This window comes from Panicum virgatum, chromosome 8N (genome assembly GCF_016808335.1).
Source record: "Panicum virgatum strain AP13 chromosome 8N, P.virgatum_v5, whole genome shotgun sequence".
Classification (NCBI taxonomy): Eukaryota; Viridiplantae; Streptophyta; class Magnoliopsida; order Poales; family Poaceae; genus Panicum; species Panicum virgatum.
In genome coordinates, this window is record NC_053152.1 from 38012422 (window position 1) to 38036114 (window position 23693).

General features: G+C 44.1%; 3 protein-coding genes across 6 annotated transcripts; 2 read left to right on the forward strand and 1 right to left on the reverse strand.

The window, feature by feature from the left end:
• The first annotated feature begins 345 nt into the window (after positions 1 to 345).
• On the forward strand, positions 346 to 6494 carry LOC120685426 (ABC transporter E family member 2-like). 4 transcript variants are annotated; one of them, XM_039967350.1, is made up of 13 exons: positions 409 to 629; positions 1211 to 1296; positions 1384 to 1481; positions 1590 to 1707; positions 1844 to 1933; positions 2387 to 2691; positions 2773 to 2968; positions 3045 to 3227; positions 3669 to 3938; positions 4949 to 5194; positions 5823 to 5955; positions 6037 to 6072; positions 6113 to 6494. In XM_039967350.1, exons 1-11 carry the CDS (start codon positions 527 to 529, stop codon positions 5940 to 5942), a joined length of 1815 nt encoding a protein of 604 aa, XP_039823284.1. In that variant the 5' UTR covers positions 409 to 526; the 3' UTR covers positions 5943 to 5955; positions 6037 to 6072; positions 6113 to 6494. The 4 variants fall into 4 exon arrangements, with proteins under 4 accessions (XP_039823283.1, XP_039823284.1, XP_039823285.1 ...); XM_039967349.1 differs by having other exon boundaries at positions 346 to 629; positions 6037 to 6494; XM_039967351.1 differs by having other exon boundaries at positions 5823 to 5949; positions 6037 to 6494.
• Positions 6495 to 6740: 246 nt separating this feature from the next.
• LOC120685428 (transmembrane protein 87B-like) lies at positions 6741 to 11231 on the forward strand. The gene is made up of 5 exons (XM_039967353.1): positions 6741 to 7095; positions 7843 to 8779; positions 9063 to 9158; positions 10437 to 10573; positions 10742 to 11231. Exons 1-5 carry the CDS (start codon positions 6890 to 6892, stop codon positions 10905 to 10907), a joined length of 1542 nt encoding a protein of 513 aa, XP_039823287.1. The 5' UTR covers positions 6741 to 6889; the 3' UTR covers positions 10908 to 11231.
• Positions 11232 to 11360: 129 nt separating this feature from the next.
• On the reverse strand, positions 11361 to 17542 carry LOC120685429 (patatin-like phospholipase domain-containing protein 4). The gene is made up of 7 exons (XM_039967354.1): positions 16941 to 17542; positions 16388 to 16531; positions 16008 to 16080; positions 15779 to 15884; positions 15607 to 15703; positions 11897 to 11992; positions 11361 to 11819 (listed from the first exon to the last, which is right to left on the reverse strand). Exons 1-7 carry the CDS (start codon positions 17496 to 17498, stop codon positions 11676 to 11678), a joined length of 1218 nt encoding a protein of 405 aa, XP_039823288.1. The 5' UTR covers positions 17499 to 17542; the 3' UTR covers positions 11361 to 11675.
• Positions 17543 to 23693: the final 6151 nt, after the last annotated feature.

Genomic DNA, 23693 nt, shown 5'->3' on the forward strand with positions numbered 1-23693 from the left:
TAAGGAGCTAAAGATTCCCATAAATAAGAAAATTTAAAACAAAGATGAGGAATGGGTTGTTTCATTGTTTGCATGCTCATGCCGGGGGGAATCATGATTCAAGGGTAAAATTAGACTTCTCTTCTGAGCCCTCCCAAGGAAGAACTTTTTCCTTTTTTTTTGCAAGGTCCCAAGGAAGAATTCTGTTCCTCTACCGAGAGAGAAAAGTATACCATAAAAAAAAAGAGAGGGAAAAGTAGGGAAAAGAGAGAGAAAAAAAGGGAAACATGAGAAGAGTATCGGACTCGGACTATCGCTCGAGTACACGAAACCGGGTCCGGTCGCACCCGGCCGGCCGGGCATGTGAACCAGGACGGGGCCCGAGCCTAGGGTTTGGTCCAATCCCCTCCGCCGCGCGCACGTGTCCGCCACACTTCCAAAGGAATACCCCCTCCCCCCTCTCTCTTTCCCACCGCCGCCGCTACGCTTTCGGCTCCACCACCCCTTCCTCCTCGGAGCCCTCCCCTCGGCGGCGGCGGAAGAAGAGATGGCGGAGCGGCTGACCCGTATCGCGATCGTCAGCGAGGACAAGTGCAAGCCCAAGAAGTGCCGCCAGGAGTGCAAGAAGAGCTGCCCCGTCGTCAAGACCGGTAGGATCCCCCTCTCCCTTCCCCCCTCTCCGTAACTTCGGCGATTTCGAGCCTAGGTTAGATCCCGAGGGCTCGCCTCTACCGCCGGGGAGTCTGTTCGAGCGTGGCGAATCCGATGCTTGGGCAGTTGGACGGGCGCTGGTCGATTCGTTGCTGCTTGCAAGATCCGGGGAATCGGAAGACGCTTGCGTGCTGGGACGTTGATTTTTTCAGCCGTAGAAATTTGGTTAGGCACTCTTGTTTAGTGAATTAATTACAATTCCCGAACATGATGCTACTAGATGTATTGTTGTTTCATACTGTAATATATGTGAAGATCCAGTGTCCAAATACAAGAACATCTACTTCAGGGCTTTTCAGTGAATTAAATAGAGTTCTTGAACATGATGCTACTAGATGTATAGTTGTTTCATACTGTATATGTGAATATCAATGTCCAAATACAAGAACATCCATTTTGAGGGGACAGATACAATCTAGTATCGTTCTCTTCCGTATATAATTCTGTACGTTAGCTAGTTTTCTGGCCTGTCAATCAATCATGGACCATGGTTATGATGGTAAACTGTTTTGGTGTACAGGGAAGCTTTGCATTGAAGTGACTCCGGCTTCGAAACTCGCTTTCATTTCCGAGGAGCTGTGCATCGGTTGTGGTATTTGTGTTAAGGTGGGCTGTTAATGTGTCAAGCTAACTGTCTATGATGGGTCTATGTAATGGAATTCATAATTCTCACTCCTGTAATCTCTGCTGTAGAAATGTCCATTTGATGCCATTGAAATCATTAACCTCCCAAAAGATTTGGAAAAGGATACCACTCACCGATATGGACCCAACACCTTCAAGTTGCACAGGTATGATGTCTGATTGTAGCGCTGGGTTTCTTTGTAAATCTTTGTTATGTTGTCTAATCTGGCTTAAAGCTCGCCCCTTCGGATTGTTACTGATCTAGTCACCTGCAGGTTACCTGTCCCGAGGCCTGGTCAGGTTTTGGGCCTTGTTGGCACGAATGGAATTGGAAAGTCAACAGCACTTAAAGTTTTGGCTGGCAAGCTGAAACCTAATTTGGGACGCTTCAAAGTATATTTCAATACATGCTCCTACCTAATTTCTTTTCCCTGTTTGCTGTTTCCATATTAGTTATTTTCTTCGAGAAAGTCTCTTTCCTCTTATGGACCTCACAAATGATGACATTTTTTCTTGTGATATTGTGCAGAACCCACCTGATTGGCAGGAAATCCTTACATACTTCCGTGGATCTGAACTTCAGAACTACTTCACACGCATATTGGAAGATAACCTCAAGGTTCTTCTTTGACACTTTCTCTGCTTTTGCTTCGTGTAGAGTATGCTAGTATGTAGCTTGTAACAGTTAGAACATGGTTCCCTAGCTACTATCACTATGCTCAGTTTATGGCTACTAGCATATGATAAACAATGCACTGTTCCTGTCCTGTGGTCTTTCCCTTACTTTCTGTCCTGTACAATATTGACTTATGTACAATTTTTTTAACAATACTTGTGCTACATCTGAAGTTGTGTAGCATTGGATGATTGTAGAACGAAAAAGATAAACATGGTTTCTGTTCCACATTTTTACATAGCCTCATAAATTTGGGTAGTCGTACGTTTTTATTTGTAGTTGTCGCTATGCCTTAGTGAGTAGCAACATGCAAAGAATGGATAGCATGACACAACTTTTTTTCAACTGTTGAATTGTTTCAATCTGATACCTTGAATTCTCTTTTTGTTTCCATAGGCAATCATTAAACCTCAGTATGTCGACCACATTCCAAAAGCTGTTCAAGGAAATGTTGGGCAAGTACTTGAACAGAAGGATGAGAGGGATATGAAAGCTGAGCTGTGTGTTGACCTTGAATTGAACCAAGTTATTGACCGAAATGTTGGAGATCTGTCTGGTGGTGAGCTCCAGAGATTTGCAATAGCAGTTGTTGCTGTACAAAATGCAGAAATTTACATGTTTGATGAGCCATCAAGTTACCTTGATGTTAAGCAGAGGCTTAAAGCTGCACAAGTCATTAGGTCCTTGCTTAGGCCCAACAGGTAACACATTTTCTATGGTGGTTATTTGTTGAAAAGTTTTGCTAGGAATTATTTATCGAGAGCTGTCTCCCTCTGTTTCAGCTATGTCATCGTTGTTGAACATGACTTGAGTGTCTTGGATTACTTGTCCGACTTCATTTGCTGCTTATATGGAAAGCCAGGTGCTTATGGTGTGGTTACCTTGCCATTCTCGGTTCGAGAAGGCATCAATATTTTCTTGGCTGGATTTGTTCCAACAGAAAATCTTCGGTTCCGAGATGAATCTCTTACGTTTAAGGTAAGATGCGCGCATGCTACATGAGATCCTTATTCTGTGATGTAGCTTTGACCTTACATTAGTGTTGTACTTCTAGATTGCAGAGACTCAAGAAAGTGCTGAGGAGATTGAGACATACCAGCGGTATAAGTACCCTACCATGAGCAAAACACAGGGAAATTTCAAGCTAACTGTTGTTGAGGGTGAATTTACTGATTCCCAGATTGTTGTGATGCTTGGAGAAAATGGTACAGGGAAAACTACGTTTATCAGAATGCTGGTAATTCTACCCCACTTTCCCCACTTGCCTGGCACCTTTTTGAGTTTAAAGTCATCGCTAGAGTCCTGTAAACACTGGATATATAGAATAACAAAAGAGAACTTCAGGTTCTTGCTTTGCCCACTATTACGGCATTCATACTCACTTATGCACTCTGTTCTTTTTCCCTTTGCTAATTTGTATTTGTTGGTTCTGCAAATCCTGATGTAATTGCAGTTCCAGTTTGGTCGATAATTTTGATCTATGTTGGTTTTAGCTTCATTTTGCTTGTACTAGAGGGCAAAAGTTTTGTTCAGTTTGTCAATGCGGCAGATTGACCTTGCTCATCATTCCTTGATTTCTTCTGATAGTTGATGGTATGAAAATAGAAAAGAAATACATTGGCGCCAAGTGTATCCATCATTTGTCATCTTATTCTTCTTGTTTGTTATGTCTGGACAGGCTGGGTTGTTGAAGCCTGACACAGTGGAAGGAACTGATATTGAAATTCCTGAATTCAACGTGTCGTACAAGCCCCAAAAGATCAGTCCAAAATTCCAGAATACCGTGAGGCATTTGCTTCACCAGAAAATACGCGATTCTTATATGCATCCTCAGTTTGTATCTGATGTCATGAAACCACTACAAATTGAGCAACTCATGGACCAGGAGGTTATTAATTTATCAGGTGGAGAACTCCAAAGAGTTGCTATATGCCTCTGCCTTGGGAAGGTAATATTATTCTTTCTTTTTAACATGAGTGTTGCTTTATTTGCCTTTTCTTTTCTCAAGTGGTCAATACAATGGGCTGGAGATAATAAATGTTTAATGTTCTGATCGTGTGAAAAGTTTGCATGTAGGATATACTATCCTCACTTCTTTTTAAGGGCTATACTATTTTCACATTTCAACTATATAAATGCCCATGAATTTCCTGCTCTTATTTATTTGGACCTCCCAGGTCTGCTGCTTGTTAATGTTCTGTTAATGCTCGCTCCCTTAGATCAGAAACATAAGAAGTTTAGGACAGTGAGGCTCCCTGCAAGTTAATCATTTGACTAGTGATTTCTATGAAAAAAATGTGCAATTAGATAAAATGGATTATACTATGGAACATTTTTTTATGATGGCTCTAGTAGCATTAGTATTTTGATTTCAATCTATTGATCATCAAAGCATAATGTTTTTTAACTGACACAATTCCAAAAGTGGCTTATATTTATGGTCAAGAGGGAGTATTTTGGATTTTATGTGAGATACAAAAGTTGGTCACATGCGATACTATTTGCCTGAGTGACATTTACAACATAACTTTGCTGGACAGTGGGTTTTATTCATGTTTGAATTTCTACAAAGCCCAATCTTGTATTGTTTTATGTGATGGAGTTCAATAGACGGTATGTTTTCAAGTTTTTATGACTGCATACCAGTACACATTTTACTTGGGTATAGAGACTTGAGAATGCATATTGTTACTTTTCCATGTGGGTAGATATGAGGATGAGTGGGATGCAATTGGTGGGGGGAGCACATTCAAGGGTTTTTTAGCATTGCAAGTTACGATGCTGCAAGCTTAAACATGGGGACAGTGTTCATATATAACAAGCTTAATATCATCTAATCTTATTAATGATAATGCATGCTGCTGTGTCTAATAGTTTAATGGGTCTAAGCATTTAATTCCATGGTCATACATTATTGACTGCCAGCTTCTTGATACTTACACTACGGTATATATTCAGCCTGCAGATATCTATTTGATCGATGAACCAAGTGCATATCTTGATTCAGAGCAGCGTATTGTTGCCTCAAAGGTTATCAAAAGATTCATTCTTCATGCCAAGAAAACTGCATTTATTGTTGAGCATGATTTCATCATGGCAACCTACTTGGCTGACAAGGTCATTGTTTATGAGGGGCGTCCTTCTATTGACTGTACTGCCAATGCGCCACAATCTTTGGTATCTGGAATGAATAAGTTCTTGTCGGTAAGTGAAGAATACTGAATATGACCTGTTACCTAAACATGGGGCCACTTTCACATCTTTGCTGGTTCAATTGTATGTGGTCCTCATCATAGGTTAATTTTCAGTAGTATAGTAATTCGTAATCAGAAATTTGCACTAAAACTTGTACGGTTCTAGAGTCTAGATACCCTTACCTTGGTTTCGTATGGCCTTACCTATAATTTTCTGCACTTATTTTCTTTTTTATCTTTTTGGTAGCATCTTGGTGTTACTTTCAAAAGAGACCCAGCCAACTATAGGCCTTGTTTTCCTACCTCTTCCATGATTAGGATCCAGTAATTTTAGATTTGCACATGCGTGTTTGGTTTAGATCCCAAATGCGTCCAAGCTTGCCATGCCAAATTTTGTTTATTTGGTTTTGGTACTTGGCAGCCTTCCTATTTGGCAACCTTAAATAATTAGCTTTTGTCCAAAGTTGGCAAAATTCAGTGCTACCAATTTGATAACAAAAAATTACTGTGGCAAATTTAGGAGCAAACCAAACAGCCCCCAGAACTCCATTGCTGTGTAGAAATGACATTACATTGGTTTCTTCATTTTTGACTGTATTTCCTTGCACTAACTCTCTCTTTTGCCTTTCTTTTGGTAGCACCTTGACATTACCTTTAGACGAGACCCAACCAACTATAGGCCCCGTATAAACAAGCTGGACTCTACGAAGGACAGGGAGCAGAAGTCGGCTGGATCCTACTACTACCTCGACGACTAATGAGCGCGTACAGGTCGCAACCCATTTTGTACATTCTTGGCTTGCACAATTAGCCACTCTCTCATTTCTGACTTTCCCTCATTTCCGTGTTCAGAATCTTCTCGGACAGCTTTCCGGGCATGGTCTTTCCATGCTGTGGAAATGCGAGGCTAGATTGAAGCTGCCACTACATCACGGCATGAGACTAGTTGAATAATTAATTAATTGGCTGCCAAGAGTCACCGGTTAACTTATAAAGCAGAGCATGCTGTGTTGATAGTTTGGTACTGAGGTTTTTTGTTGGCTTGATCTATCTATATGACAAAGGAAGATGAGATCGGTGTTAAAAGCTGTGCTTTGTCAGGGGAGAATCGATCACCGCTAGTTTCTGTTTATTTGTATCGTTGATTTGCCATCGACTCATCGAGTAACTTCAATCCTCGATTTATAGATAGATGACATTGAAATTTTTGTGCAACAATGAGTCTCCCGTTGATTTCTTGCATTCCTCTCGAGATGCCGTGTTGGATGAAGCCCGTGAATGAAGGCATGTAATCTTATTGCTGTCTGCTACATCATTTTTCCACTTTTTTTATGGACACTTTATTTTTTTTAATTTAGAGACACATTATTTATATCCCCTAAAAAACTGGCCATCCTGAACTGTTTTTTTTGAGAAGCTATCCTGCAACTGTTTGGCCTGGCCCACAAGCAGTGACTCGTGACGTTCTCGCTGCCTCGTGGTAGCGCTGCCACTCGAACTCCCGTGTCCGACTGTCCGGTGGGTGTCCCGTCCTTCATCAGCACCCCGCACCGCAGCCGACCGGTGGGCCCCATCAGCGCCCTTCCGGCCTTCCCCTCTTCGCTTCCGGTGACAAGCGAGTGACCGATCTACCCCCACCCACCGCCTCACCCTGCACTGCGCCAGCGAGATCTCCCGCGCGCCCCCGCCTCCCCTCCGCCCCGCCATGGATCTCCGCCGCCTCGCGGTGCTCGCGGCGGCGCTCGCCGCCCTCGCCGGCGGCTGGTGGGGCCGCGGCGCGGAGGCGTCGATCCACACCTACGACCGGGAGCCCTTCCGCGAGGTGGGCAACGCCTTCCTCCTCTCCGGCGGCAGCGAGGGCATCGTCGCCGACGGGGCCGACCCGGCCGCCCCCGCCTCGTCCTTCATCAAGTGAGTGCGGAATAAGTACAGAGACAAAGGCCCCCTTCCCCGCGCCCGCCCCTTCCCCCGCGCCCTCCTCGTTTGATGATTGCAGAACGCACTGTCTGGGCGTAGTTTCTAGATGCTCGATTGTTCGTTTCGAATCTCGGGGTGTGTTAGAGCCTGCCACGGGAAATGGGAATCGCTTGCTGGCTTTGCTTTCTTGTGGCAATTAGTTCTATTCATGTTTGATGGAGTGCGCTCCGCGCCTGCCGCGCGTCTTGTGGCAATTAGTTAGGTGGAAGGTTTTGCTCCTGGGTCATGATCACCGTGTGATTCGTTGTGAAATGGGCAAATGGTTTCTGGTGCTGTTGCGAATTCGGACTTAGTACTGAGAAGGCAGCTGCAGGTGGTGATTGGACTTGCTTAGATGTGCTTGGCCTTGTTGAACCTTCAGAATGCGAGTAGCACCGCCCATGTTTATCTGAGAGTGAGATTCTGCGGTTGTTTGTGTTCAATTTTTTTGTCAAACTTGTCTCTTTTTTGTTGTGTTTTACGGTTGGCTTGGTAACTTTGTGCTGAACTCGCTCTTCTTATAGTAAGGGTAGTGGCACCACATCGAAAGCAGGTTTAGCTAGCCACCAAATTGGAGAATCTCAGGCCATTTGTATCGAACCACAGATTGCTAAAATCTATGCAAGTGACTTTACTAATTGGCTACTTCAACTGTGTGGTCTGGTGCTGAATTTGTTTACATGGCTTGGCTTACTGTCTCAGGTTTGTGAATGTTACATTCTGGAGAACCCCGGAAGCTGCTGAATCACACTCAAAAATGGCACATAGTACAGGCTTGGTACAAGCTATTCTATTTGAAGCTGCAGACAGGGATAACATTGGTGGATCTGCCTATGGGGGACAGAGGTCCATATGTTGTACCCCAGACCTTGCTAAACTAGAGGGCTGCAAGCAAGGAGAAGTAATCAGGAGGCCATCCTCTGATGATCAAGATTGGCCATATGTGCTAGACACACACTTCAGTGCCAATTACCTTTCTGTGAAGTTAGAAGAGGAGCAAGTGCACATTACAAAGACAGGCATGTACAACTTGTTCTTCATATCCTGCGACCCAAAACTTAGAGGCCTTACTATGAGTGGGAAGACTATCTGGAGGAATCCTGGTGGGTATCTACCGGGAAGAATGGCGCCTCTGATGAAATTTTATGTTCTCATGTCATTGGCTTATCTGCTGGTAATGATTGTTTGGTTTAGTCAGTACATAAGGTTTTGGAGGGATATATTGCCAATCCAGAATTGGATCACATTAGTCATTGCGCTTGGCCTGTTTGAGATGACACTATGGTACTTTGAATACTTAAACTTCAACAGCAGTGGTGTGCGGCCAGTTGGAATCACAACTTGGGTGGTCACTGTTGGAGCCATCAGAAAAACAGTTTCACGCTTACTGATCCTTTCTATCTCAATGGGATATGGTGTTGTTCGCCCAACTTTGGGAGGTCTCACTTCCAAGGTGTTGCTCCTTGGACTCACATATTTCCTGGCATCTGAGATGCTGGACATTGCGGAAAATGTTGGAACAATTAATGATATATCAGGCAAAGCAAGGCTTTTTCTGGTCCTTCCTGATGCATTTTTGGATGCTTTTCTCATACTTTGGATATTTACTTCTCTTTCACGCACTCTAGAGAAGCTACAGGTAAACTAAATTTGACGTAGTTTATTTTCTTTATGTAAATTGATACGATCTGATATTTACTTCATGGGTATCTGGCTATCTGCAAATGTTGGAATTTCCACTATTTAGATGTGGTGGGTGAGGTAACACAGTAATGATTTTCAGGGAATGTGGCTAATTTAGATCTGCTGGAGGGGATTAGTATGCTAAGTTGTTAGAAATTATTATGAAGCCTATTGAATCCTGGATACAGAGATGCATATCTGTATTTTTCCCTAAACTTTCTACTTTTCTATTTCATCAGGCAAGGAGGAGTTCTGTGAAATTGGATATATACAGAAAATTTACAAATGCGTTGGCTATTTCTGTGATAGCTTCAGTTGCCTGGATTGGTTATGAGGTATATTTATTTCTCTAATACTCCCTCTGTCCAAAAATTAGGAGCGCCTAACCCTCCTGCGCGATGACCAAGGAGGAGGGTGCATGCGTGCTATGCCATTAAATCGCCGCATCCTTTTAACTCAGGCCTCGTCTGTTTATTTACTGAGTAAATACCCCCCTAACTCCGCTCCAAACGCCGTCACTGCGCGCGAAATTTCCGTCGCTTTCTTTTCACCATCGCCCGCGAAATTCCTTGATTGTTCGTCACGGCGGCTTGAATGCTAACGGGAGGAAACGGAGTGAGTATTTAAGCCAGCAGAGCCATGGTGCTGCATTTAATGCAGAGTGAGCAATGAGGAGCCTGGAACTAGCTGCGTGCGCCTGGGACTATGTGGAAACTGTGCTCCCATCCTTAGACGTCTCCGATTCTTGGAATTTTTTTTGGTTAGGCGCTCCTAATTTTTGGACGGAGGGAGTACCTCCACAGTGAACATTTTATCAATAAAAGAGCAATGTTGCCTATTTCTAAGGAAAATATCACCATCGACATCACGTCCCTGCTACATTCGCTGTTGTACCCCATGTTGACACAACACCTCCTACTCAATCTTGACAATTCTAACTTTTAGCAGACTGACTTAGGTTTCAATTCTGAATTTTTTTTCCTAAACTAGTGATTGTGCTTCAAAGAAGTCTCCATCGTCCACTATGGCAAATATGCTATGGTAGTTGTCAGATAATGTTAAATCTTATGCCACGCTGGATCAAACTATTACGAGAAAGAACAATTTTGCTAATATTGGATAGTTAAGAAATTTGTCCTTGGCTGTAACAATCATTTTGCTCATCTTTTTTTTTTTATGAAATCTGCATTAGCTGAGGATCCTGTTTTCAATTAAGATCTATATTAAGAGCTGATGATCCTATTTTTAATTGAGATCTACGTTGGTGAGCTTTCACTCAAAATCAATATACACTTGTCGCTATCACCACAAAAGGCATGAAACGGATTGATGAATGGCATGCATTTTTTGTCGAATGAACGTGTCAGTGCCATTCATATGCTAATAGATTTGGCTGAAATTATTCCGATCCATGAGCATCTGTCTGAGATTAAAATATTTTTCTGCATATGTATAATGCTCTGCAGTTTTTATGAAGAAGATGACATGAATTTCCTTGTTGATTAATAACAATTTAAGCTGTCTTGATTCATGCGAAATTTCTGTCAGAGATTTCAGTTTTGGAACCTTATAGTTTGAATAACCTGTTTTGTTACCATGACTTCATTTTCAAGGTCTATTTCAAAGCAACAGATCCCTTCAGCGAGAGGTGGCAGAGTGCCTGGATCATAACTGCCTTCTGGGATGTTCTTGCACTTGTTTTGCTTGTTGTGATCTGTTATCTGTGGGCACCCTCCCAAAGCTCGCAAAGGTAACTCTCTTCCATTTCCAATGCAATGCATAATCAAGAAGTTTGCTTGTTGCTTCTTGTACTCAGTACTTGCCAATTGGTCATCCATGAAGTGGCAAAATTTTACCATCTTCATCAATAGAAAATACTCAAATAGCAGTTCAATAATCAAGCATGCCCTTTTTCCAGATATGCATATTCTGGTGAAGCTGCTGACGACGATGATGAGGAAGCTCAATCCCTGACAAAGGGAGATGGTGAAGTTGGGATGGTGAAGATTGACAAGGACAGGAGTGTTGGTGTTAGCAATGCTTTCAGTTTGGAAGATGAGGCTGAGGAGGACAAGCGGGAATAGCATTTTCTTGTTCCTTATGGCTTATGCCCAGGCCCCAGAAGACAAGTGATTCATTGGAGCAACAATGTTCCAAGATACTTCTTTTCTTTGCTAATTTTTGGTGGTTCAATGCCCTTCTGTTACAAGATTACATAAGGCTGTTGTAGAAGTGCACGGGTTTATCCACCCCCGTGAGGGTAATGGTTCGGGTTTTATGTAGACTTCAGATAGGCTGAGATGGTGCAGATTATTTATAACAATGTACATAACTGTTTTGTTTGCTGGTTGCATATTGTCTGATGCATGATCACATCCTATATGAAACTGGTTAGCTGAGCCTTGACAGACTGGTTCCCCTGATTGAGTGGAAGGATGTGAGTTTTCGTTCAAGAATCACAAAATTGGATCCTTAACTACTTTATCAATGAGAAAGGAAAGTTTTGAATATAAGTTTATAAATTTGCACATAACAAGTTGAGTTTGTGAAAGTTGTTTTTATAGGAGTTGCCAGTCCGCAAGGTGCAAACATTACTCCCCTGTACCATTACAAAACGAGCTCTCAGGTCAAACCTCGTTGTCTAATATATACATTTGAAAATGCCGATCAGCCTGTAAACCCTAATATCAACTTGCCTCCAGCATTGTTGTCATGCCTAACACTGATGGCAAGTCCCTGACATCTTTTCATGTACTTCTCCTAAAAAAAATCTAATCTTTATGATACATTACAAGTATAGAACTCCCATGAACATGAACCCAGCAGTTTTGAGCAGACCAAAGGGGTTCAATTCATTCAACGGCGAGAGGTTGATCATTCTTCGCATTCAACTCGGTAGACTTCTGCTCGACCCATACAGCTGCGTCCATGTACCCAAGCTCGTATAACTTGTCGAGAATTTCATCTTCCGCCGGTTCCAGAGCCCAGTTAAACAGCTGCAGTTGGTTTGAGATAATAAGAGCAAAAAATATATGCAACTGAAGAATGTACATGCTGGGAAAATTTTAGTAACCTGTCTTGGGCTAGCCCTGTTCTCCGGATTGCAGTCTGGACTAATCCCAATACCTTGCAAACCCAGTCTGTTGGCTGGGAAAGCACATATTCGGACCTGCAATGACAGGTATAATGCCACCAATGAACATCACAACGTGAACATACAGCATGGTACATATCACCATGTTTTTTTTTTGAAATGAAACAATGTTCCCTAGATAGCAAGTAGTAGACAAGTGCTGTTTTATGCCTCCTTTTGTATGTAGTTTTACTTTCTAAGATTTAGCAGAAACATAACATGGATCCGTATATAAACATAATATTCAGTGGTCAAAATAGAAATATTTTTACTGTTAAAAAGAATCAAACAAATTCCGCCTATGCTGACTGAAAGACTCTCTCTCTCCGGAGTCGTCTCAACATAGCCGGTCCCAAGCCCGGGTAAAGGAGGAGGGTTGCGTTAGGTTTTGGCAAACCAGCATAAAAAATGCCACTCTAATGGATTTGAAACCCACAAGAAACTCGTTGGGGCGTAACCCTCTTAGCGACGCGCTACATCGGAACCCGGGTGTGGTGATAAATGGGCAAGGGCCGGGTCGCCATCCCCCCAAGGGCGCGTCGTATCATGACCTGGGTACGATGATAAGTGAGCAAGGGTCGGGTCGTCACCTGAATGGCGCGCTACATCTACGCCCGGGTGTAGTGAAAAATGAGTAAGGGTCTTCGCACTTCCCTCGACGGGTGCGAAGAGTAAGGAAGCTAGCCGAGCCAACTAGGATTCGTATAGGTAGCTGGAACGTAGGGTCCCTAACGGGTAAGTTGCGAGAGTTAGTTGATGTAGCAATTAGGAAGCGTGTAAATATTCTATGCGTTCAGGAGACTAAATGGAAGGGCCAGAAGGCGAAGGAGGTTGAGGATACTGGCTTCAAGCTTTGGTACACGAGAGCAACTCCGGGTAGGAATGGTGTAGGCATCTTGATTGATAGGAGCCTTAAGGATGGAGTCGTAGAGGTTAGAAGGCAAGGCGACCGGATTATCCTAATCCGGTTGGTAGTTGGAGATTCGGTTTTGAATGTGATCAGTGCCTATGCCCCTCAGGCAGGCCTTAGTGAGAGCACCAAGATGCAGTTCTGGGAAGATCTAGATAGCATGGTTAGTACCGTGCCTACCAGCGAGAAACTCTTCATAGGGGGAGATCTCAACGGCCATGTGGGTGCGACTAATGTAGGGTTCGAGCGAGTGCACGGGGGTTTTGGGTATGGTAGCAGGAGTCAAGAGGGGAGGATGTGTTGAACTTCGCGTTAGCCTACGACTTGTTGATAGCGAATACCGTGTTTAAGAAGAGGGAATCCCATCTTGTGACGTTTCGTAGTGGACAACACTCAAGCCAGATCGACTTTATCCTTACTAGGAGGGAGGATAGACGTGATTGCTTAGATTGTAAAGTGATACCTGGAGAGTGTGTTGTCCCTCAACACAAGCTTGTGGTGGCGGACTTTCGTCTTCGGGTACGTGTCCACCGGGACAAATGTGCCAAGATTGCGAGAACAAAGTGGTGGAAGCTTAGAGGGGAAGCGGCACAAGCGTTTAAGGAAATGATGCTAGGTGAGGGGCCTTGGGAAGAAGGAGAAGACGCAAATGACATGTGGCTAAAGATGGCAACATGTGTTCGGAAGGTGGCCTCAGAGGTGTTTGGCGTGAGTAGTGGAGGCAAACAGGAGGGGAAAGACACCTGGTGGTGGAACGACGAGGTGCAAAGGGCTATTAAGGAGAAGAAGGAGTGTTTCAAGCGCCTCTACCTTGACAAGAGTGCAGCCAACATCGAGGGCTATAAATTAGCGAAGAGGGTTGCAAAGCGAGCTGTGAGTGTAGCAAAGGGTAAGGCGTATGATGACCTGTATCAGCGGCTAGGCACGAAAGAAGGGGAGAATGACATTTATAGGATGGCTAGGATCCGCGAGCGGAAGACAAGGGACATCAACCAAATCAAATGCATTAAGGATGGGACAGATCGACTGCTAGTGAAGGATGAGGAGATCATGGATAGATGGAGAGAGTACTTCGACAAGTTGTTTAATGGGGAGAGTGAGAGCCCTACCCTTGACTTAGATGACTCTTTTGACGATACAAACAGACGTTTTGTGAGGAGAATTCAGGAGGTAGAGATCGGGGAGGCTTTGAAGAGAATGAAGAGAGGTAAAGCGATGGGCCCTGATGATATTCCCATTGAGGTGTGGAGATGACTAGGAGATAGAGCAATAGTATGGTTAACTAAGCTTTTTAATCTCATTTTTTGGTCAAACAAGATGCCGGAAGAATGGAGGAGAAGTATATTAGTACCTATCTTCAAAAACAAGGGCGATGTTCAAAGTTGTACTAACTACCGTGGGATTAAGCTGATGAGCCATACGATGAAGCTTTGTGAGAGGGTTATCGAGCATCGCCTAAGAAGAGTGACAAGTGTGACCCAAAATCAATTTGGGTTCATGCCTGGAAGGTCAACCATGGAGGCGATTTTCTTAATACGACAATTGATGGAGAGATATAGGGAGCAGAAGAAGGACTTGCACATGGTCTTTATTGACCTTGAGAAGGCATATGACAAAGTACCGAGAAATGTCATGTGGTGGGCTTTGAAGAAGCACAAAGTCCCAACTAAGTACATTACCTTCATTAAGGATATGTACAAGGATGCGACGACGTTTGTCCGGACATGTGATGGCAACACCACTGACTTTCCTATTAACATAGGCCTACACCAGGGGTCAGCATTGAGCCCTTATTTATTTGCTTTAGTGATGGATGAGGTCACAAGAGATATACAAGGTGAGATCCCTTGGTGTATGCTCTTTGCTGATGATGTGGTGCTAGTTGACGAGAGTAGGGCAGGGGTTAATAGGAAGTTAGAGCTGTGGAGACGCACGTTAGAGTCGAAAGAGTTCAGACTTAGTAGGACCAAGACCGAGTACATGATGTGCGATTTCAGTGCGACTAGGCATGAGGGGGGAGACGTTAGTCTAGATGGGCAAGTGGTGGTCCAGAAGGATACTTTTCAGTATTTAGGATCGGTGCTACAAAAGGATGGCGACATTGATGAAGATGTTAGTCATAGAATTTCAGCTGGCTGGTTGAAATGGCGGCAAGCTTCTGGCATCCTTTGTGACAAGAGAGTGCCACAAAAGCTAAAAGGCAAATTCTATAGGACAGCAATTCGTCCGGCGATGTTATACGGTGCTGAATGTTGGCCTACAAAAAGGCGACATGTGCAGCAACTGAGTGTAGCAGAGATGCGGATGTTGCGCTGGTTTTGCGGGCACATAAGGAGGGATAGAGTCCGGAACGAAGTTATTCGGGATAGAGTCGGGGTGGCACCAATTGAGGAAAAACTTACTCAGCATCGGCTGATATGGTTTGGACATGTCCAACGAAGGCCTCCTGAGGCGCCGGTGCGTAATGGGGTTCTTGAGCGGGTCGATAATGTAAAGAGGGGTAGAGGTAGACCTAAACTGACGTAGGATGAGTTGGTTAAGAGAGACCTTAAGGATTGGAATATCTCTAAAGAGATAGCTTTGGATAGGAGTGCTTGGAGACTAGCTATCAATGTGCCTGAGCCTTGAACTTTTTTCTTTCGGGTTTCATCTCTAGCCTACCCCAACTTGCTTGGGAAAAAAGGCTATGTTGTTGTTGTTGTTGTTGTTAAAAAGAATCAAACAAAAACTGCATACATACTGTTTCGGAAGCAGAAGTGGGTGGCATAAACAATGTAAGGCCCCCATCAATGCATAGGCGGTTACGGAAGTATGTTGCCGGCCTGGGAGCTAGGTATCTGAAATAAGAACAAAACAACCATTTAACTCCGTAAGCAACAGTGTTAGGAAAGAACAGCATAGCTAAATCTTACCCAGGAATAAAAGAGGATGTAATGACAGCATTAATGACATCTTCTTTGGAGTCAAATTGGTCAACTAGTAAGCCCCTAGGCCTCCAGGATAGCTGAGTAATAGCAACTGCATGAGAAGAATATGAATATTCTTAAAATGGCACAATCAAGTTACTCACTGAAAACAAAAATGCCAGACTAATGCATAGCCAATATGTAGAGTCAAACACTAGCATGGTGTGAAGCTTACCACGAATCCTTCCATTGCATCTGATGTGCAAATCATCTGGTAGAAACTTGTCAAGGACATCCCTGAGCACAGCCTACATAAGTGAATTAGATTACAAGGCATAAGGAAAAATCCAATCAAATTTAGTCAGCTAATAGATAACGGCTTAGGTACTGAATGCCATATGTTTGTGATGTTCAACTATTTTGCCATGGAAAGTTGAGGATATGCCAGTTTAAAATCATGAATGATTACAGTAAGTGCTGATAATACAAATATTGTAAGAAACTACAATTTCAGTTACACACTTGGTAAACATGAATGAAAAATCTGCCACACTCAGTATAATTAAAATTAGGCTTTCCTCTGGGGAAAAACAAATGGAGAGGAAACACACATACCCCAAGACGAAATGCAGTCCCCTTACTCCGGCAGTTGTCAGCTAGATCTTTAGTCACCTGCAAAGCATCTTGCATTGTGTTTCTAGATGCAATCACTGCACAGATTATGGCACCAGCTGATGAGCCAGCTAACGGAGTTCTCTCCTAATATATGTTATGGAGAAACAAACCATTGTAAGAAGTGCTGCACGATAGCCAACAGAACAAACGAAAGAGAATGATTTATTACACATAAGCTGTGAACCTCATCATAGATATATGAGCACCCATGCACAATTGTAACAAACCATACTAGCACACACAAACAGAGTGGAATGATATCAAGAGCTCCCACAAGCTGGTAAGCTGAAGAGCCAAGGCAAATTCGACAGTTATTCATTACTATCCTAAGTTTTTTTTTTGTTACAGGTTATTATAAATCTACCAATCCAGAACATGGGTACATATCGCAGTTCATTCAACCCATGAAAAGCTAGGTTGGCATCCACAATTCTACATGGAGGGTAGGAAGAATTGAGATGGGAGGCGGGAGCAGCCGGGCAGGAGAGCGTACAGTGATGTATCCTTTGTCCATGAGGCACTGCGCGACGCCGAGGTGGTAGGGGAAGAGCAGCCCAGCCGCGGAGAAGCTGAACCCGGGGCTGGTGAGCTCCCGCCGCCGCCGCTCGGCCTCCACGTCCTCGGGCCGCTGCTCCCACACCACCCCGTCCCTCGCCTCCACCTCCTCCACCGCCGCCGCCCCGCCGCCCCCGCGAACGGCCCCGGTCCCGCGCAGCAGCAGCGCCGCCAGCCCCAGGAACAGCTCCCCCGTCCTCACCGCCAGCGACCTCCGCTCCTCGACCGCGGGATCCGGAGGCGCCTCCGCCGGGAACGGCAGAGGCTCGGGGTCGCGCCGCGCGGCGGCGCGCGCGAACGGGAGGCGGAGCCGGGACGGCCGCGCCGCGGCGGGGGCGGGGGCGGGAGTTGGCCGCGGCTGGGGCTGGGGCGGGAGATGGGAGGAGGAGTAGGCGGAGGAAGGGAGGAAGTGGATGAGGGAGGCCATGAGGGCTCCTCCTCGCCGGCCGCCGCCGCCGCCGCCGACGACGACACGCGTGCCCGCGCGACGAAGCATACGGGGCGATGCGGTGCTTGCTTGATCGGATTCGCCTCTGTCGTTTTGCGCGTGGAGAAATCGAGGTGGAAAAATAATTAAAAAAATGAGAGAGATATTTGAGGGAATTCATTTGACCCGTCACCCCGCGTGCCCACGGCCCACGGGCCGTATGTTCTATGAGCCCAAGCCCAAAATAAAAAATGCAGTATGTTTAAAGAGAACAAAGAGCATGATGCCAAGGCAGGTTTGATATATTCAACTATTCAAGCTAGTAAAACATTGAGATAGAAAAAGCTCATGGTATTTTATTGCTTTCTCTCTTATATTTATCCATTATATCAAGAAGCTGCAAAGTTATGGCGATCGCGACCTCCACCAGCACAACACGCTGATATAGATTACTGGAGCTCTAAGTTCACTATGTAATCAAGCTCTCTCTTTTTACCTTGCTCAACCTTTAGCAGCTCCTGCTGCTTGTAACGCGCCCAAGCGAAACATTTCATCACCGGCTTGACGGTACAAGTGAAACCCATTCAGGTGGGGAATCTCCCCCTCCTCCGGCCCGTGTTTGCTAAAAAAATATTTATCCATTATAGTATGGGAAAGTATGTGAAACATTCTAAAAGCATGATACTGTATTTCCTCTCTCCTAAAAATTGTTTAAAAAAGGAGGGCACGTGGTCAAAGCATGACCCCTCTGTCATTCAAAAAGTTAAGTGTGCAACCTCTCAAATTTCGTGTTTTTTTTAAAAGCATGGTACTTGTGTGTCTGTCGCGCTCTGCCTATCGGCCATTGCGAGTATCAAACACTACTTGGCCTCCTTTCCCACTCTCCCATGCAGGAAGTTGTTGGCGCCAACCTAGGGCTAATACACCAATGCGCTTGATCGCGCGGTGAGCAACGGCACAGATGCGGCGCCGATGCTCAAGGCGGTCAGACCGGTCAGGATGACCGGTCAGACCGATCGCCGGGGTGAGACGGCGAGATCCGACGAACGCTCGTCCGGGAGGGACCCCGTCAGGGCAAGCGCGCGTAGGGTTGTTTTAGGATCGGCAGGCCACCTAGAACGCCTTCAGACGTCGCGGAGACGAAGGAAGAACAGCAGATTGGGGTTGGAAGAGCTAGGGTTTAGAGACAAAAGTAAAGGCAATAAACATAAAGAAAAGTAATGTATTGATATGTTTTGATCGATTGGATTTCCTAATCGGCCGTGACCCTTTATATTTATAGGGTGTGGTGGACTTATCTTATCCCGTAAGAAATCCTGTTTACAGATCTAAATCTATAAAAAACCCTAGTTGTACTCGGACTCTACCTGTACCGGTCAGACCGGTCGGACCTACCGGTCAGACCGGTCGGTCCCTGCCGGACAGGCCACAGTGCCTCGATCGGTCAGACCGCTCGGTCAGACCGGTTGGTGCCAATTTTGGCTGTCAATATATGCCCCCCCTATTTTTTTGGTAAAGCTTGCTTGCCAAAAAATATTCTTCTGAGCCAAAATTGTATAAGGGCGATGATTAACACTACATCGGCCATTTTTTGTACTAAAGGCGATAAACAATTATCAGCCATGTTTTGCTCAAGTCGATGTTGAAACAACTTGTTTGGGCCGCCACACCTTCTTCATTGTCGCTGACGTCTTTGGCACAACCTCCACTTGTTGTTCCATTGCCTCCTTCTTGCGCATACGTTGCAGCCTTCGCTTTTGAGTATGTGACAAGCCTGAGGGACATCACCTCGGCTATAAATACTTTGAATCTTGCTCCTTGCTCTTCTCATTCTCTTTGCTGCAATCAACATCTTGCTTGACCGGATTATTGCTAGCAACAATCGGTCTTTGTAGTAATGCATGATTTGGATATATAGGAGGGTATTGAATATAATATAATTGCATATGCATCCTACTATAATTCATAGGTGTATAAAAGTAAGGATACCAGCAATACCATAGAGCAATCGGTCCACTAGATGAAGTATAATTATCTTGACTCGATTGCTCTTGATGTCTTGACAATGATCCCGTATCCTTGACTTCGCTTGGTGGCCCCTTATGTCTCTGAGCACTCCCTTCCTTCTCATATTTGGCCAAGAGTTCCTTAAAACTCGGCACTGTCTTGATTTTGGAGGAGTTCCCAGATTTACTGGGCGCACCGGTCAGACCGGTCCCATGACCGGTCAGACCGGTCGAACCAGTCAGACCGCCGCTATGGCCGGTCAGACCGGTCGACTTGTTGTCGGCCTTCTTCTTCTTGTCTTGCCCCCCGAGCGTTGAAGCCTCTGTTGCAACTCGAGGACTCTTGCTCTGCAGCACCTTTTTCTCATGCCTTTCCTCACCAACCACCACATTTTTCCCTTTAGTCGATTCGGCTTGATGCGGCCGAATCAATACTTTTGGATTTGACAACTCAAGTGTATGAACGGGAAAATGATTTTGGTCAATTTGCATCGCAGGAACAACCAATCGTCCTTCATTTATAGCCGATTGTATTTGTCTACGAAGAACATTGCAATCATTAGTGGCATGAGAAAAAGTATTGTGTAACTTACAATATGCACGCCGCTTCAATTCCTTCGTTGATGGAATAGTGTGAGAGAACTTAATCTTCCCAAGCTTTGCCAATTCATCAAAAATTCTATCACACTTTGTCACATCAAAAGTGAATTTAATCTCATCTTGCCGATTTTTAGAAATCGGCTTTAAAGAAGTACAGGTGCTGGGCTTATCACTAGATGACCATACAAATTCAGCAGCATATACTTCATTACCCTCATCGTCTGAAGATTCTCTTGTAGCATATGCATACTAAGACGATCGGGTTTAAATTTTGCATCTTTACTTCGGCTTTCTTGAGCCAAAGCCCTTTGCAACACTTGATTAACGATTAGAAACTCATATCCTTCTAATTTTTCTTTAATATGAGATCTCAAACCATTAAGAGCTAATTCGGCAAGATCCTTTTCAGAAATAACAAAATTATAACATCTGTTTTTTTATCTCTAAATCTTCTAACAAATTCAGCAATAAATTCATCATATTTTTGCTTAACCGACGTTAAATGACATAGCCTCAATTCATTATCACCATTGAAAAAATGCTTATGAAATTTACTCTCTAATTGAGACCAAGTTTGCACAGAATTAGGAGCTAATGCCGAAAACCATAAAAAAACAGTGCCAGATAAAGACAAAGGGAACATTCTAATTTTCAAATGATCAAGACTCCCATAAATTCCCATTTGTGCATTAAACCGACTAACATGCTCCCATGTAGTTCTACTATCCTCTCCAGTGAATTTAATAAATTCAGGCACCTTGAAATTCTGAGGATATGATATGAAATCAAAACTCTCAGGATATGGTTTTTGACAAACAAGAGTTTTATCCTTAAGTTCTATGTCGAAAGACTCTTTAAACATAACAGCCAAATCTTTCTTATGTTTCTCAAGTATTTGATTAAAATAAGAATCATTTGGCCTCTGAACATTGGCACTAGAACTATTCGGCATTTGTGGTGCATGATTCGGCTGTGTATATGGTGTTTGCCTTGAATAACCATGGTTTGGCATTGCACCATATGAATAGCCCGAACTTTGGGGAGGCATAGTATACGGATTATAAGTCATAGTGGTGTATGGAGGAAAACCATAACCAGTAAACCCATTTGATCGGCTAAAATCAGCCTGAACAGGAGGCATACTAGTAATAGGTTCAGGAGACGACTGATACGCCACCAGAGCACCAGGACCGGTCTGACCGGTTGGAACTGGTCCACCTAGACCGGTCTGATCAGTTTGTGCAACCGGTCTGACCGTTCCATTCGCGTACTGCTCTGGAGGTTTCTGACCATCATAAAAATTCATCGGCATGCCGTACTGTGGTGCAAGTATCGCCGATGATTCATGAGGCATAGAGTGATTTTGAAAAGTACCAGCAACACTACACATAGGAGCACTACTATCATTGGCCAAGGGTTGCTTTCCTAAAGACTTATCAATCATATTTTGAACAGTAGCAAGCACCTTTTCTTGACCATCAACCATTAATTGAGTAAATTGCTCCAAAATATCAGGCGATGCTGAAGTACTTACATTATTATTTGCTTTGGCTTGTTCTTCTTCATCCGAAAGAATGACCACCTCCTTATCCTTGAAGACTTCACCCTTCCGGTTCCTGGAGAAGTGAGACAAGAACCACTGATGCTTTTCTTCGATTTCTTTCTCTTTGTGCCGTGTGTTCTCCTCTTCGCACTCCTTGATGAAGGCTTCATAAGCTTGACGATCTTCAGCCGACAGTTGATCAGGAGTCGGCCTAACGATGTGGCTGGCATCAACATCACTACTTGACAGCTTCACCATGGTAGTATGTGGAGTAGATTAGATCGGTTTAAATAACCAAGATCTTTCTTCCCCAGCGGAGTCGCCAAAATATGTTGGCGCCAATCTAGGGCCAACACATGAATGCGCTTGATCGCGCGGTGAGTGACGGCACAGATGCGGCGCCAATGCTCAAGGCGGTCAAACCGGTCAGGATGACCGGTCAGACCGGTCGCCGGGGTGAGATGGCGAGATCCGACGAACGCTCACCCGGGAGGGACCCCGTCAGGGCAAGCGCGCGTAGGGTTGTTCTAGGATCGGCAGGTCACCTAGAATGCCTTCAGACGTCGCGGAGACGAAGGAAGAACAACATATTGGGGTTGGAAGAGTTAGGGTTTAGAGGCAAATGTAAAGGCAATAAACATAAAGAAAAGTAATGTATTGATATGTTTTGATCGATTGGATTTCCTAATCGGCCATGACCCTTTATATTTATAGGGTGGGGTGGACTTATCCCACAAGAAATCCTATTTACAGATCTAAATCTATAAAAAAACCCTAGTTGTACTCGGACTCTACCTGGACCGGTCGGACCTACCGGTCAGACCGGTCGGTCCCTGCCGGACAGGCCACAGTGCCTCGACCGATCAGACCGCTCGGTCAGACCGGTCAGACCGGTTGGTGCCAATTTTGGTTGTCAACAGAAGTATCCCTTCTCACTTTACACAGCAACTCTATGGTGGAGCAGAAGAGGAAATTCATGAGAAACGGATAGACATGGGAGACTAAGAAGAGGAAACATGAGGTGTTGATTGATGTAGGAATAATAACAATAAATTTATTTTATCATGTCTCTATTAGTGTGTACAATAATGGTGGCAAATTCACTCAATAGGCGGTAGCAAATTAAGTGTGTCTTGCATACCGATTTAAATAAATATATGGTAAAAACCTCAAGTTTACGATGAATGGGATATTATTACAACTTCAATAAAAAAAATAATGTAGATATCTATATCAACTTACTTAGAAACTCAATATTCCAACATATGGATATTATGTATCAGCTAGAACGAATATCTACTAGCAATTTTATGTAGTTTTTGTAGCAATTAATAGTTTAGTTCATTATTAATAAATTTACTTATAGCTTGCTAGAACATTACATGCAAATTATTACTCCAAACACCTCCAAAATATGCGGAATATGGACCTCATAATTTTGACCTTATTATTATAGGAATGTATAGTGCAATCCGATCCAGATCAGGCACCACAAAGGATAGTTATGATCATTTAAAAACTTCTAATGGATTACTGGCAATTTCATACGCATTTGTTCCAGCCACTTGTGGTGGAGTTTTATGTTTCTTAGCCTATGTTGAGAGTTTGGGAGCAAACCACATCAATAAACCCTCATCCATGGGCTAGCGTACTCGTGCAATGCGCCAGCAACGCGACCAGTAGAACATTAGAGTTATGCTAATAAAATACATCGACATTTGGTAAGGAGAAAGAGTCAACAAACTATGGGCCTAGATATGGGTCTAAACTTACTAGTTTAGGCCTTTTTGGGCTGAAGGTGTTTTCCAAGTTTAATGGGCCCCTACTTCAGCGCCCTATATACTTGTAGAAACACTATGCCCTAAGTTCTCTTGGTCTCTTCGTAGCGCCATCATCCAGCCGCCGCCGCCGCCGCCATTGTCTCCGCATCCGACTTCTCCCTCTCTAGGCATGTCCAGAAGGTTCGATCGAATCCACCGTCCTACTATTCTCTATTCCCTTACTTTGATTTTTTAAATAAGTTTTTTTCCTCATCGGGAGTCTAGGTCACTAGCCTAGACACTGCTAGGGTATTTATTTTTTCCGCTCCGGTCGTCCTTAGTCGCATCAACGACC